We start from the raw sequence: 16,569 nt of genomic DNA, 5'->3' as shown, positions 1-16,569 counted from the left end.
CGAATGATGCAAACTTCACAAAAAATATTACATTGGATTTTAATTCTATGCAAGTTTTTTTAAAAAAATTCTCCAGCCTTAAGAACAATGATTGGAATTTAAGATGTTGCAGAATTACGATGTTTGATTTTAATTCTATGTAAAAAAAAAATCCCTTTAAAAAAAAAATCTGGAGCCCTTAAAAAATCGATTTCATTGGAATCTCCAAGATGCTGCAAGGAATCACTCACATGTTTGATTTTAATTCCCATGTATAATTTTGGAATCCTTGAGCCCCCCAGAACAATCGATTGAATCCTTAAGACGTTGCAGAATCACTGTGTTTGATTTTAATTCTATGTAGAATTTTTTTTTAAATCTTGAGCCTTAAAAACGATTATTGGAATTGAAGATGCTGCAGAATTACTATGTTGGATTTTAATTCTATGTATAATTTTGTAAAAAAAATTCTTGAGCTTTAAAAACGACGATTGGAATTTCAGAGGGTGCAAAATCCAAAGATGCGGATGCACGGAAGGACGCCCCCCACCCCCCCCCCCCCCCCAGCAATGTGATCAGTCCAATGTGACTTGCCCAGTTGCCCGGGACTCCCCGTGTCTAGAAACTGGCCACTTCCTTAGCCAGCCCCTCCTGCACCGCCTCGCGACGCGCGTCCGGACCGGCCCCCCCGCGCACGTGTCTGGCCGAACGGGGGTCCGCCCTGTGGGCGGTGCGTAACGTGTGAACGCGTGACGGCCCCGTGCGCCTGGCACTTGCAGCTGCCTAGGGCCGGCTGGGTGGCCCAGGAGCCCGAGGCCCGGCAAGCGGAGGACGGGGAGGCCCCGGAGGCGGTCCCGGCGGCGACTCCCCGGAGCCGAGCCGGCGGCGGCAGCAGCAGCAGGAGAGGCGGCCATGCAGCGCCCGCCGGCGGCGGCGCCATCCGTGCGCCAGAGCCAGGTGAGTGGCGCCTAGCCGCGGGGCGTCTGAGCATATGCAGAGCGGCTGATGCAGAGCGCCTTTGCTTTCTTCTGCTCCTCGCAGGGATGGCGTTACTGGGTGGGCTGACCTCGCAGGGTTGGCCGAATTCGCCAACACCAGATTGGGGGGTTCCTGGAAAGTTGGAAGGGGAGGGGGGGGAGGAAACGCCGGGGAGGGGGGACCTTGAGGGAGAGGAGGGTCCCCCACCTGGTACCCTGCAGCCCGATCGCCAAAGCAGCCCTCGCCCTCAACCTGGAGAGCAGCTGTCATTCCGGGAAATCGGCAACCCCAGTTGCCTCCTGCTCCTATAGGACGCGTCTTCCTGGCTGCCTTTGAATGGAGGGCGGGGGTGGCTTAAGGGGAGGGGTAGACAGCTCTTTCCCCTCCATAAGCGGAGAGCAGAGGAGCCCCCCCCCCAGCCCCCCTCCGCCCCCCTCCGCTCCCAGCCCCCCTTCGCTGTCCAACTTGGTTCAGCTTTGTAAAAAGAAAGAAAGAAAGAAAGAAAGATTGATTGATTGATTGATTGATTGATTGATTGATTGATTGATTGATTGATTGATTGATTGGGACAGTTGCAGGGTGGGGTCCAAGAAAAATTAACCAAACTCCTGGTGCAATGTAATAGATCGAGCAAGGAAGGAAAAAGATGCCCTGCACGCCAATTGCTGCCTAAATGTAATTTGTCTATCAGTGCAAGACATGCTATATGTGGAAATGAGCTATCCAAACATTACAAAAATATATAATATATACAATAAACATTAACAAGAGGAACGTACGTGATAACTACACCCTAATACTTCATATCCATGTAACTACAGTGTATACGAATGGAACATAAATCTGTAAGTACAATAAAGCATTCCCTGAAAGATCTAAGTCTTAGTTCATATTGTAAGAGATATATGTCAAAGAGAATGTGTGTTCCTCTTGTGTTTGTGTGTGTATCTATCTGTCTGTCTGTCTATATATATCTATATCATCTATCTATCTCTATCTGTCTGTCTGTCTGTGTGTGTATATGTTTGTTATATGTTCAGATAGTTCATTTCCATGTATAGTATATGTCTTGCACTGATAGACACATTAAATTTAGGCAGCAATTGGGGTTCAAGAAAAGCCATAATAAAAGTGGGAGGTGAATGCAAGACATCTGAAGGTCCTTTATGCTATGTTGGGGTTTCCACTCCAAAAGGATCCGGCTACTCCAACTGTGCAATATCATCATCATCATCATTTATTTCTATTTATGTTTATTTATTCTTCACCCTTTACCAGGGCCTCTGGGAGCTTACAGTAAAAACCACAAAACAGTAAACTCACAACAGTAAATTCACAATAAAAACCCCTTCTAAAAACCCAAACACAATCTAAAATCTCCAGCACCCACCCCCACAAAAGGGAGGGGTGTTGTTGTTGTTGTTGTTGTTGTTGTTGTTGTTGTTGTTATTATTATTATTATTATTATTATTATTATTATCGTCATTGTCATCGTCATCATTATTAAAACTTAGACCCTGTTCTCCCCGCAGGAGCGACCTCGGAGCAGCTGCCGACACGCGCGTACGATATCAATGCAAACATAAAACCGATAAAATGATAAAAACAAATCTGGGGCATTTCCTCTCAAGGGGCAATCCTCTCTCCACTTTCTCTCAGGGCTCTCGGCTTCTGGGATGCCGGATGCCCGTCTGGCATAAAGTGTTTTCCTTCCCCCATGTGCCCGGATGCTGGAGAAGCCAGCCCAGCTGCTCTTCCCGACCAAGATTGCCTGAGCTCAGGCAGGCCTTTGCATAAGATTTATTCACCCAGGACATCTTCTTCTCCACCGTTTTTCCCCGACGCTGAGAGCGGCTGGCACACAAAAGCACCCGGTCTCCTCCGAAAATCGTCTTGTTTTTTCTTGTAAACCAGCTGTAGGTTATTTCAAGATCTGGCGCTTGGGAGGAGCAGGGGAGCGTTGGCAAGGAGGCATTGCAAGGGTGCAGTTTGGGTGCAGCGGGTGTGCACCTGGTAGAACCTGGACGGTGTGTGTTTGTAGGGGTACTGCGCCAAAGACGACAAGTGTTTGGGTGATTGTGGGCTTCTTGTTTAGTGTGTGATGGTGGCTCACCGGTTAGGACTTTTGTCACAAAAGCAGTAATCAGGAAGAACAGTTTTGGTGCTAACGCTGGGATCTGTTCAGGGTCTGGAAATGTCTCATTCTGACGCTCTGCAATTTAACACCCATGCGTACTCCAACTCACTAGGTGAGTATCATTTTAACATTATCTTACTATCACAAATATACAAAATGTTTAGTAAGTACACCGTCAGGTATGGCTATAAAACCTCTAGATTAGGTTTTTATTTCGGCAGTCCTTTGTCAAGCCAATCTGAAATGTACAAATACAAGTGTCAATACAAATGTCCCAATACACTTACAATTGTTGTACAAAGTATTCTTTTTCTTACTCCTCTAGGAGCACAACTGTTTTTTCTTACACTATATAAAAAATAAAACATTTATATTATTCAATATTAAACCTAAATTTTCATATATATAATAATACAACATTTTTCATTGTAAAAAGATAGTTTCCAAACTGAATACTTTGTACAACAATTGTAAGTGTATTGGGAGGGTTCTTTGGGTTTTTGTTTAATTATATGAAAACGAAAGGATTAATTGACACTTGTATTTGTACATTTCAGATTGGCTTGACAAAGGACTGCCGAAATAAAAACCTAATCTGGAGGTTTTATAGCCATACCTGACGTGTACTTACTAAACATTTTTTGTATATTTGTGATAGTAAGATAATGTTAAAATGATACTCACCTAGTGAGTTGGAGTACGCATGGGTGTAATATTTGTGACAGTACCTGTTGTACACCTGCCTTGATTATTATGGTGGCTCTGCAATTTAAGGCAGGGTGACTCTTTCTTACCTGCTGGCTTCACGTTTATTATCTTTAGTTTAGTGGAGGCCAGCTCTCTCTCTCGTCAGATAGCAGAAGCTATACAGAGTCAGATCTGGTCAGTACTTGGATGGGAGACCGCTGAAGAAGTCCAGGGTTGCTACGCAGAGGCAGGCAATGGCAAACTATCTCCGTTTGTCTGTTTCCTTGGGAAACCTACAGAGTCAGCCCCGGTTAGTCCTTGAATAGAAGACCACCGTGCTCCAAAGGTCTATAGGTAAAACAAACTGTCTTTTCAGATGTTGATTCGCTAGTTCTCATCATCCCCTGCCAGCATAATGCTGGCAGGGGATGATGGGAACTGTAGTCCATAACATCTGGAGGGCCGCGAGTTTGACACCTGTGGCCTAGGGTTACTAAGCAGAGGCAGGCAATGGCAAACCACCTCTGCGAGTTTCTTTTTTCAGAAAACCAACAGAGTTGGCCTTGGGTAGTCTGAGGAGACTACCGAGGAAGTCCAGGGTTGCTTCACAGAGGCAGGCAATGACAAACCACCTCTGGATGAGCCCTGCCTTGCTGGAAGTGAGCTGTGACTTGATAACACTTCATGCACAAATGATGAAAAGGAAGATTCTGAAGAGCCGCACTCGCATTCTGAAGAATGACGAACAAAGTATAGAACTTATTTATTTAGTCATTAAAAATTAACACATTTGGACCCACAAATGCTACCCTGGTTATTTGTCCAATAAACCCGTGTGTATGTGTAAAGCACAGTCAAGTCACAGCTGAGTATGGCAACCCCAGCAAGGGGGCTTTCAAGGCAAGTGAGGAGCGGAGGTGGTTTGTCATTGCCTTCTTCTGCACAGTCTTCCTGTTAGGGTCTCCCTTCCCTAGTGCTGACCCTGCTTAGCTTCTGAGATTGGGCTATATCATGCTGCTTTCCCTCCCTTAGTGTGTGTGTGTATGTACAGCCACTGTTCTCTTGTGTGTGTGTGTGTGTGTGTGTGTGTGTGTGTGTATGTGCAGTACTGTCAAGTCACAGCCAAATTATGGGGACCCTAGAAGGGGTCTTTCAAAAGCAAGGGAGAACCAGAGGTGGTTTGCCATTGTCTTCCTTTGCACAGTCACCTTGGGAGAGGGGGTCTCTCTTCGGGGCTTTCCACACTGACAGAGTTGTACTGGTTTCTATCTAGGTTCACCTCAGTGTATCCGCATTGCAACTGAGCTCAACGTTGTTTTGTCTCAGTTACCCCCCCCCCCCTCAGAACTGCAACATCCCTGTCGCAGTTATGAACTGCACCTTTCTGCTGGAACAAGGTCGATACCGCTTCGAAGCTTCGGAGTGGGGACGCATCGAAACGACACCTCATCCATTCAACCAATCAGGAGCTGCTTTTGAGGCATGCGCATGTAACTGTAAAAACTGTAAAAAAAAAAAGAACGCTCCAGTTTCCCATGGTAACACAAGCTCCAATTACGACCGAGGAGCAAAACAGGCACCAAGATGATCCCGCCCACTTAGCTCGGTTCCAGGGGGCCAAGTAAGTTGCTGTGCGGACAGCCTGGAATCGCCCCCCACTGAAGGGAACCGAGTCGACCTTAGCTCCCTTGTGTAGTGCGGAAAGCCCCTTCCCGTGTTTTATAATTACCAGTATGTGCAATCAAAGGACAGTTGAGAGAAGGACCACGGCAGCACCTTGGACTCCTTGGGGGAAACAGAGGATCAAAAATCCTCATGCTTCATTTCTACATGGTATCAGGGGTGAAGATGTACTGTTGGAGCCTTTTATTTCAATACCCAGCTTTGCAACATGGAATCCAGGTACCAAATTATGGTCCCAACCCATGTAGAATATTCTAGTTCATTAGCTTCTACCTGTAGTGAAGGTGTTGGTTTGAGGCTAGGGCCCAACTTCTACTAAAATCTGACTGACCCACCTCTTGGATTTTGCTGCTTGACGATGGGCATTCCAGATGTTTGGTGTGGGAGCTCTTGAGGTTACTGAGAGTTGTGTGAACAAAGCATTGTGTTGTGTTCAGAAATGCTCTGTGCTTTATGGTAACAGGCCCCTATTAATCACGATGGATATCTACCCTATTAATCATGATGGATATCCACCTCCTCCAGTACCAGAGGCCTGCTGTGGCAACCATTCTACATATGGATCTCTTGGGGCGATTTCGCACTTGAAAATTGACATAGGGTCGACTCATCAGGCTGAAAGAGTCGACCTATGACAATCCCCTCGTAACTTCCCACAGCAGCCGAGGTTGTCCTACCGGAGCCAAGTTCAGAGGGCGGGATCACCTCGGCGTGTCATTCACTCACCGTGCCTGATTGGCTGCTGCGTTCGGGCAGGAATGCGAACGTGCGTCCCTTTCCCCCCAATTTTTTAATGTTGCTGCTACGTAGCGTTGACGTAGCAACGCAATGTGCGTAAGAAGGCGCAATTTGCGTAGATTCTTACGCTCGTAGCTTTAATTTAAATTTCGCGCGGGAAATGCATCTTTTGATTATCTTGTCAGAACTGTCTGTTATGGATCCTGAGGTGGAGCAACTGCCGGCCATGACTCAGCTGTGCTCAGCTGTCAGCAGTCAGATCAAAATGGCAACTTCCCCTCCAAAATGACCAACGTTTATAACATGCCACCCGAAAGGAGGGAGGGATGAGGTGCGATTGATTGGGCGAAACGGTGCTGTGAAGGAAAAATGTTGCCGTTTCGTTGCTATGAGCGGCGTGCAATCTGCCCTTCATTACTGTGCATGGTCATCAGTGTTATACGGAAGCGGGGGGGAAAGGCGCGCTTTTTGCCAGCGCGAGTCTTCCGTTCTGCGCATGCCCAAAACAGTCGTCTGTGATTGGCTGAACGGGCGAATCAACCCGACGAAGATTCCCCGCTCCCGTCAGCTTCGCTTGAGTTCAACCTAGCTTCGCCGGTTTACCCCACCTCGGAGGTGGAGTCGAAAATTTAATGGCAGAACGGAGCAGAGCAGGATGAACCCACATTGGATTCACCGGATGTGGGGAGTACTGCGGTTGAACATAGGTCGAACTTGAGTTCACACGGTGAGTGCGAAATCGCCCTTGGAGGCAGCTGGTTGGCCACTGTGTGGACAGAATCCTGTACTTGATGGGCATTTGGTCTCATCCGATGCGGTTGACAGATAATCTTAATTTCCAGGACACTGCAGCACGTTCTTTTATTTCAAGGGTGTCCAACTCTGGTACTTCATGGACTACAAATCCCATCAGCCCCTGATGCACCAGATGCACCTGAGTTGGACACCCCTGTTTTATTTCACAAGTTTTACCATCATGAGCGCCAACAAAGGATCGGCCAAATCTGAGACAGAGTTCAGTACAGTCTTGCATTTGCTCTCTGATAGAAGACAAGAACTTCTGGATTTGTCGATAGAACTTCCAGTTCACACTGGAGGTAGTAACATTTTTGGCAGAGGTGCTCCGAAGTAAAAAGCAGAGAGCCGCGGACGCTGATTTCTTGCATCAATAGTTTATTCATTTTATTAATTTACAAGACTTCTTTTTTAGTTAATTGGTTTTGTATTTTGTAACCTGTATATGATTGCTTGTGCGGGTCAGTTGACCATGATAAGTGAGTGAAGGAATGAATAAGTTTAGAAGAAGAGTGGCTCCGTTCAGAAAGTCTGAGAAACCGCGTTGTCGAGCCTCCACTCTCACAAGCAAGGAAAATGCGTTGCAAGCGCAAGACCTTTTTTCATCTTGGCAACCCGTCCATCGCTTTGACAATGGGCCCACAGTTTTGTTTAGAGTGTGTGTGTGTAATGTACGGAGTCTCTTGGACACCAAAAGCACCCACAGTGTGTAATTGTCATGCCACTTGAATGATGACTCATACAACATAGAGCAGGGTAAACAGTTGAAATACAGAGCTGAACGTTGAAGCATTTATACTGAAGAGAAAATGAAGAAGAAGAAGAGTTTGGATTTATATCCCCCCTTTCTCTCCTGCAGGAGACTCAAAGGGGCTTACAATCTCCTTGCCCTTGCTCCCTCTCAACAAACACCCTGTGAGGTAGGTGGGACTGAGAGAGCTCCGAGAAGCTGTGACTAGCCCAAGGTCACCCAGCTGGCGTGTGTGGAAGTGCACAGGCTAATCTGAATTCCCCAGATAAGCCTCCACAGCTCAAGTGGCAGAGCTGGGAATCAAACCCGGTTCCTCCAGATTAGATACACGAGCTCTTAACCTTCTACGCCACTGCGTATTATAGCCATGTTTAGATATTTGAAGGGATGTCATGTTAGTGAGGGAGCAAGCTTGTTTTCTGCGGCTCCAGAGATTAGGACCAGGAGTAATGGGTTCAAGGTGAAGGAAAAGAGATTCCACCTAAACATTAGGAAAAACTTCCTCTTCGACAGTGGAACGCACTTCCTTGGAGTGTGATGGAAATCTCCTTCTTTGGAGGTTTCTAAAGAGAGGCTGGATGGCCATCAGTCAGGAGTGTTTTGATTATGTGTTCCTACATTGCAGGGGGTTGGACTTAATGGCCCTTCGGGTCTCTTCCATTCTATGATTCTATGATGATTGTTAAAAGGGCCCTGTGCGAAAGTCTGCGAATGTGTACATTTTTAATAGTCTGATCAAGGTGTGGCTGCTACAACAGAGATCCCTGGTCTTTTTTGAGCCCACGGGCACCTTCAGATTTCTAATGCAGGGAGATTGACGCAATCACAAGATGGTTGCTGCAGAAGATGGAGCTAGTTACAAAATGGCTGCTGCTGGAGGTGGAACTACTCACAAAACGGCTGTCACAGTGTAACGAACTTGGAAAGTCCAGGCAGCAAAAGTAACCTTTTAACAGTTCTTTATTGTACTGGCAGTCATAGTCAAAAACAAGCAATGCGAGTTCTGAAGGTTTCAGAACAGTGATAGCAGTTTAATACAGTAGCATTTCCCCTTCGCGCCACAGAAAGTTAAACAAGGAATAGTTTCACACAGGCCAAGTGAGATAATACTCGGCCGGAATCCCCCAGCCGAGGCATACAGCCAGAGCCGGCAGGCGGGAAAGTATCAAGGACAATCCACGCACTAACATCATCCTGACACACAAGAGGTGGAGATACACACACAGAGGAAGTCTAAGTGCAGGGATGAAGAGAGGTAATTTTAGGGAATGGTGGTGAATAAATCCAATGATTAACAAATACATTAAATTGCCCTTCTGAACAATTCTGTTTTAGCAAAGTAAAAGAGATTGCCAAATGCAATTGTTGTATATGGCTTCTACTTTTCTTGACTTTGGGGAGGGGGGGAGGAGTGGAAGAGAGCCCATCATCTGGTCATAGCCCACCCACCCTGGGAAGAGAGGGTCTGTCATCTCTGAGGCCCACTCAACCTGGGGGGAGCAAGCTGGCATTTGGTCAGGGCCCACTGAAACTGAAGCCAATAAACGGACTCTGTATAGTTGATCAGTGGAGTTTATTGAGACGCGTCAGAGCACCAAAGCTTGGCAAAGCTAGTGCTGACAAACCTGGCTTTTGCCACCCCCTTTATCCCCTGCAAGCCCCCACTCCCAAATTCCCAAGAAATGGTGAAAAACAGTCTCCAAGCGCCCCAAGGTCGGTGGCAGGTAGTCACAGAAAGCCACCTGACTTCCTGCCCCCTTGAGATAACAGATGCGACTCCATTTCTCATGGAACCAGGGTGTCAGGGGAAAGCCTAGTTATCTACAAATTGTGTGAGGCCATAAAGTAAAGATCAAGGAAAGAATGCCCCAGATGGTAGTGGTCACATATAGCAGGCTGGTTGCATATATCTTTTAGCAGCATTTGATTTGTAGCGTTAAGCAGTTACAGTGAGGTAGGAATGCATCTCAATCACTTAGATACAATCCCCCTGACATCCACCCACCCTAGGTGGAGGGGGGAGGGTGCCCATCATCTGATCGTGGCCCATCCACCCTGGGGGGGGGGCGTCATCTGGTCATGGCCTACCCACCCTGTGAGGAGGGGGGACACACTCGTATTTATTATCACCATATTTCAAATTTTGGACACCTGTGCATGAAAGCATGGTATTGCTCTTCTGGTATTCTAGAGGGATTGTCCGTTGTAGCAAAATTTCCCTGGAGTCTGGCAACTTGTTGAAGACTTAACAAAAAAGTATTTTTGCCTGCTCTTTTCATGAGTCAGAGTTCATTGCGGAGGTTCGCTCTGACTCACAAAGCCCCCGGGCTGAAATAATCCTTTGTCACTCTTTAATTTGCTACTGGACTCTTGTGTAATTTCTTCTTCTTCTTCTTCTTCTTCTTCTTCTTCTTCTTCTTCTTCTTCTTCTTCTTCTTCTTCTTCTTCTTCTTCTTCTTCTTCTTCTTCTTCTTCTTCTTCTTCTTCTTCTTCTGATGATGATGATGATGATGATGATGATGATGATGATGATGATGATGATGATGATGATGATGATGATTATTATATTGATACAAAAACAGTTATACACAGCAAACAAGATCAATATGCTGGATTTTGGATTATTATTATTGTTTTGTCGAAGGCTTTCAACAGTCGGAATCAATTTTAAAGTGCTGTGTGGTTTCCTCGGCGAGGCGGTTTGTTGTTAAGCTTGTGAACACGGCCATATAGCCCGGAAACCACACAGCACCCAAATTATTATTATTGTTGTTGTTATTGTTATTATTAATTAAATTTAGTATATCGCCCTATCCCCGAAGGGCTCAGGGCGGTGTACAGATAAAACACCAGCTAAAAACATACATATAATTAAAACAACAGTAGTATCTTACAACATCGCCCCCGCCCTTACGAAACCCTCCTAATGCGAAATAATGGGTCCTGATGTTTTTTCCCCCATACATCAGTAGCGGCTCCTTGTACGATGATAAGCATTGCCAACTGACAAGTAATGGAGGATAAATACTGAAGGTCTGAAAGAGCTGTGGTAACTTTTATCGTAAAGCCTGTTAGGACTAGTATAAGAAAGGCTGGGAGCAGACTTCCCTGTGTGTTTTTATATATAAAAAAGAAAACACACAACATCACTTTTGTGTTATGAATAAATAAACTTGGACGTCTCTGAAGAATTATAAAATATGTCTTTGGGGAAGACACAGTGACCTCTGTTTCCCTTAGCTGGCATTCTGGAGAAAGTTACTGGTGTTTGGCCGGCCTGCAATCTCATGTAATTCTGTCACACATCCCCCGGGGCACATGTGGACCAGATGTACCAGACGTATTGCCTGGCAACAGATGAATTGCCAGACAATGCAGGGCTGGCGTCAAGAGATGGAGCTGATCAGAGCAGCCGAAAGGGCTGTTGGGCTGGGCGTTCTCTGAAGCCAGCAAAATGGCTGGACAAAAATTCACTTCTCTATGCTTTTGAGGGAGATTGGAATTGCAGAATCCCCGTCTGGGTTGGCCATGAGGTATGATACACAGCATCCTCCAATTCAGTGGTGCTAAACATACACCCAGGGGAGACAGTCTGGTCCCTCAGGGTCGTTTTGTTTTGTGCTTGGTGGTGCAACTCAATTTCGGCATAGAGTAAAAAACGGGACAGATTTACCTGCAGACGTAGGTTGCTGCGCAGAAGGGGCCGGGGAGAGCAAGGTGGCTCCAAGCCGGCCACAAGCTTCCCTGCAGGCAGGACCATTCAGTGGACAGACTAGGGCAGTGATGGCGAACCTTTTTGAGACTGAGTGCCCAAATTGCAACCCAAAACCCACTTATTTATCGCAAAGTGCCAACATGGCAATTTAACCTGAATACTGAGGTTTTCATTTAGAAAAAACGGTTGGCTCCGAGGCGTGCGTAACTCAGGAGTAAGCTTGGTGGTAGTCGATGGCTTTTTTTTGAAGCAACCGTGCAACTCTTCCAATGGGTGAATCACGACCCTAGGAGGGTTTACTCAGAAGCAAGCCCCATTGCCAGCAACCGAGCTTACTCCCAGGTAAAGGGATCACACTTTAGGACCCGTGCAGCATACAGGTCCCTCCTCAACAAAGGTGCAGGTTAGCAGCAATTGTTTTTTCTGCAGTTCTGATTATTCTCTGAAGTCTGTGTCGATCTTGTTGGGTTGCAGAACCAAACCACACAGTTATAGAGGTGCAGATGACAGACTCAATGATTCCTCTGTAGAACTGTATCAGCAGCTCCTTGGGCAGTTTGAGCTTCCTGAGTTGGCGCAGAAAGAACATTCTTTGTTGTGCTTTTTTAATGACATTTTTGATATTAGGTGTCCATTTTAGGTCATGAGATATGATGGAGCCTAGAAATTTAAAGGTCTCTACTGTTGATACTGTGTTGTCTAGTATTGTGAGAGGAGGTAGGATGGGAGGGTTTCTCCTGAAATCTACCACCATTTCTACCACCATTTTCTTTAGTTCTTCACATGAAAATCAGTGGGGTTTAACAACACTTCACAGGGTTACTTACACTGCTTCCTCAAAACTAGGTCTTAGCTTTAATGCTAATAATCAAGCCCAGCGGCCCAGGCCAGCCTAGATGGGGGGGGGGGCACTCTGTTTGCGCATGCCCACAGAGAGGGCTCTGAGTGCCGCCTCTGGCACCCGTGCCATAGGTTCGCCATCACTGGGTTAGCCATTGGTCAGTCAGATAGCGATTGCTTACATGTTAGTGAGCAAATAGATCGGAAGTTATAAAGTTGGGGGTTTTTGTTCCAATAGTAGGGCACACGGTCAGAGAGAAGTGGGAAGAACAAACCAAGGTGTAGTCTTAAGTGTATAGTTATTACTGTAAACATGTAACACAGCAGTACAGCATTTATTTGCTTTTATTCCATGTACACCTACCCTTTAAGTTAGTAAACTTTTATATAAAGCAACTCAAAGTATCTCAGGCTCTCCTTTTCTACTGGATGCTGCGTCCGTATCTCTGCTAATTAAGTAGTCCTTATTTGCATACGCACACATTTTCATGACTTGGCATGGCCAGAGTTGGTTTCCCAACCTCCAGGTGATGGAATTTTGTTTTCAGTGAAATTCCCTCTGGGCACCCAGAGAGAAATTGGGGAGAGGGCATGTAATATGCATCGTCGAAAACCCTTTAGTGATGACACAGCTGCCAAGCTGTAGGAGTACCCCAAATTCCTAGAGCTGTGATGTCACTTCCTGGTTTTTGGCGGAAGTGACATTGAGATGCATGTGATTTCTCAAGCCTTCTGCCCTCCAAAAGGTCCCGTTATTTGCAGGGCCTGGATTGGTAACCCCAGGAGCCCGGAAGGCAGTTATTTGTCCTGTTGGATGGCTAAGGGTTAAACGTCATGGCTAGTTCAGATCCCAATGGTAAAAAAAAAAAATGATGCTAAAAAGAATCTTTCCTTTTCCTTCAGCAACTTCAAAATTATTGAGATTTTATTTGTTAAAAAATGTCCTTCTCCCTTCTCTGCATAAAAAATATAAAACAGACACACACAAATAAACTTAGTTATCTGGATAAATGCTACGTGGAACTCATTTTAAGGTTAAAACATTGAACCACGCAAAGATTAAATTCTATATTCTGTGGGAGACCCGTGAACTCTGCTAGTAGAAGTCCACGTTCTTAGCATTCCGTTCTAAATCTGGAGTGTCCTGAGGGCCAGACTAGGTAGCATTTCATTCCAGCACCTGCCACGGGGAAGGGGGACCGTGTGCAACCTGTTTTGTTTTGTTTTTTACTTTTCAAATCACCAGAACCACTCCATCCTGCCGAAATGGCCCGTTTCAACCCTTGAAAGTGGTGTGGGAGTAGACCATAACCCCCTTTCTCCTCCGCAGTGGTACCCCGGTGATTTAAAAGGGAAAGTTGAAAATAAGTGGTGGATCCTGGCAGATAATCTGCAACACTTTTTACACATGCTGGAAAATGCATTTTCAATCCGCTTGCAAGGCACTTTGCAGATGGACTTTACTGTGCAAAATAGCAAAATCCATTCGCAAACTGTGGTTAAAAGTGCATTGAAAGTGCATTATTGTTCAGTGCAGGGGTAGGGAACCTGCGGCTCGAGAGCCGCATGTGGCTCTTCTGCCCTTTCACTGTGGCTCCACAAGCCGAGCCGCCGGCCTCATCCTTGCCCACCCTACAGGCAGCAGGGCGGGCGCACCAACTGCCCACAGTCGGCTGGGCCGCACCGCGGGCTTCCCCTCTCGCCCGCCCCATTGGAGCACTTTCCCGGCGGCCGGCAAGGCCGAGCCGCCGGCTTCATTCTTGCCCACCCTGCCGGCAGCAGGGCGGGTGCATCCATGTGCTTCTCAGAATGAGCGGAGTAAAAGGTTAAAAAAACCCTATATATATAGTGTTATCTTTATTTTAAATGTCAAAAATTATTTGCGGCTCCAAGTGTTTTCTTTTCCCGTGGAAAACGGGTCCAAATGGCTCTTTGAGTGTTAAAGGTTCCCTACCCCTGGTTCAGTGTGTGTGAAATTGCCCTGCGAAACTGTAGGCGCAGAAGGCATAAGAGGAATATACTCTGAAAAAGCAAAGGTTTGCTTTTTGCCCCCCATTACTCTCTTTCTGTAATGGGGAGTTGGCAACCATGATGCAGCTGAACAAAGAAATATGCGGGCCTGAAAATCTATCCTTTCCCTGTTACTAGGCAAGTTTGATGGCCCAGCAGAATGCCCCTTGTTCAGAGTTATACAGAATGTGCAAATTCAGCTGTTTTTAAGGTCTTACTGCTCCCAGACAGATACCTTGAATTTGCCCTTCTTCTAGAGACAGAAGAGAGAAACATGAAATGTTTAGGCTCTTTGTCTAAGGAGAAGGGCAACACAAGACATTACAGATAAGAAAGAAACAGGGCCCTAGTTCATCTTGCGTCAAAGAACCAGGTGCTGACATCTTCCAATAAGGGTCTTGGACAACCCCAAAGGTTTTGGGGAAAGGGGAAATCTCCACCTTTCTTTATGATTGATTGATGATGTGGGCATTTTGGGGTGTATTCTTTTCTGCCATTTTGATGTAACCTGTTTGAATGTTATAAAAGTAAGAACACACTGTCATTTTGCGTGGTTCCCCCGATGCTGTCTTGCTCATCTGTTGGCGTGAATAAAATATTTATCTGATTTTATTCCTTTGTCGGCTTAAGCTTGCTGTAACAAAACTGGGGACAGTGACTGGCTGGGATTTCCAGTGGCAGAAGAATGGTTTCACAACTCTGCAAAGCTGCATTTACTTTCTGTCACTCGCAGAAGCCCAATAAACTAGGCAAGATATGCCAACATGTACAGATCTGCTTCACTTAACGTTTGTACAACTACCAGATATCTGCGTTGCTTGGGGTAGAATTTTGACTTTTTAAAAATGAAACACAGGGAATTAAATCTTGGTGTTGTGTGTTGATTTCGAATGGGAAGAATTGGGAAAAGACTGCAGTGAATGTTCACAGTCTGCTCCTAAATACAATAAGATACGCATGAAATACATGAATTCCATTTTCTTGCAACGTTCTCAGTGGCATGAGTGTTATAAGATACCCAATCTCCTGAACAGCTCTGATGTGCTCTTTTGTGAAACTGTTGCAAATTTTATACTGGAAATTAGTAATTTTAACTGTATTTCTTAGCCTTGTTTTGTTTTAAAATTTTGTCCTGTTTTATATGCCAATAAAGGCTTGTGTTGCTTGCCTGGTCTGCTGTGGCTGGAAGTCTACGCATTTTTTAATCACACTAACCACACTAACCAACCAGTACCCTCCACGCACACTCTTTCAAAGTTACCCATAAGTGCTCTGCAAACACAGTTTGTTACTTGGGAGTAGACAAAGTAACTCAGAGCTCCGTTTACACCCTTCTAAGTCTTATGGAAATCAGTGGGTTTCGAAGGGTCTAAATTGTTTAGGACTGCACCGTCCTCTCAGTTTAGAGATGAAGTCTGAGATTGATGCATTACTAAAGGAATCCAGCCCTTTGGCTGCGTGCTACACCCACACCGAAAGGAGAGAATAGAAGCTTTGTGGATGTGAAATGCAGACCGATCTTAAGAATTTTCCCGCTGTAATGTTAATTGCATGCTGTTTTGTTCATCGCAATTGCTGAACACTGGCAATGGGTTTCCATTCGCTTACATCATCGAATTGCTTAGCAGAAGGATTTTGCAAACATTGTCATTTTTCTTCAGTGTCCCAAGTGGTTCCTTATCGTTTTGATATCAAAATATTCCTGGAGAAGTACTGGCATGGGTTTCGCTCTTCGAACGCAAACGTTTTCTACCACTGAAGCGGAATTTTGTTCCACGTCGGGTTAATGATTGTGGCCCGCTTTTGTAAAGGGAAAAACACCCTTTCTGCTTCTGTTGCTTTAAAAGAACTCAGCTGGTTGTTTCTGAGTGTGATCCAGAATGGTTCGTTCAGCAATTGCACGTTCACCAAGTTGACTGAGAAAATCCTACCAGTTATTGTGAATTCTGTTCAGAAGCGTTGGTCGTTGGGAAATCCACCTTGCATCTGTCAAGATTGGAGCAGATCTAGCCTCACAAGGTATTTTGAATTGCTGACTTGTGGTCAAACAGGTTTTTTTACATCCTGAAGATCCAAGAGGTAAAGTATATGACCCAGGGAATAAATTTTGAGGTAGCGGGATCAAGTAACTGTAGTTATCATAAGCTGGAATTCTGGGCGGTCCACTTGTCTTATATTAAGAAGTTAAACTAGGATACTACTGTTAGCTGAAGGAAGAACTGATTGTTTCTTATCTTATTAAACCAATGTCTGTGA

The 16,569-nt window shown here is 45.5% G+C and overlaps 1 protein-coding gene across 1 annotated transcript in view; it reads left to right on the top strand.

The window, feature by feature from the left end:
* Window positions 1–786: 786 nt before the first annotated feature.
* The window catches only part of EFHC1 (EF-hand domain containing 1), a 59,552-nt gene continuing 43,769 nt past the window's right edge, over window positions 787–16,569 (top strand). Inside the window, exon 1 of the mRNA XM_048503008.1 lies at window positions 787–936. Coding sequence (XP_048358965.1) covers window positions 892–936 — 45 coding nt within the window. The 5' untranslated portion in view covers window positions 787–891. The remainder of the gene's footprint in view (window positions 937–16,569) is intronic.

The sequence above is a fragment of the Sphaerodactylus townsendi genome, linkage group LG01 (assembly GCF_021028975.2).
Source record: "Sphaerodactylus townsendi isolate TG3544 linkage group LG01, MPM_Stown_v2.3, whole genome shotgun sequence".
Taxonomy (NCBI): Eukaryota; Metazoa; Chordata; class Lepidosauria; order Squamata; family Sphaerodactylidae; genus Sphaerodactylus; species Sphaerodactylus townsendi.
The sequence above is the reverse complement of the archived record's forward strand: the minus strand, read 5'-3'. Positions and strand labels throughout refer to the sequence as shown.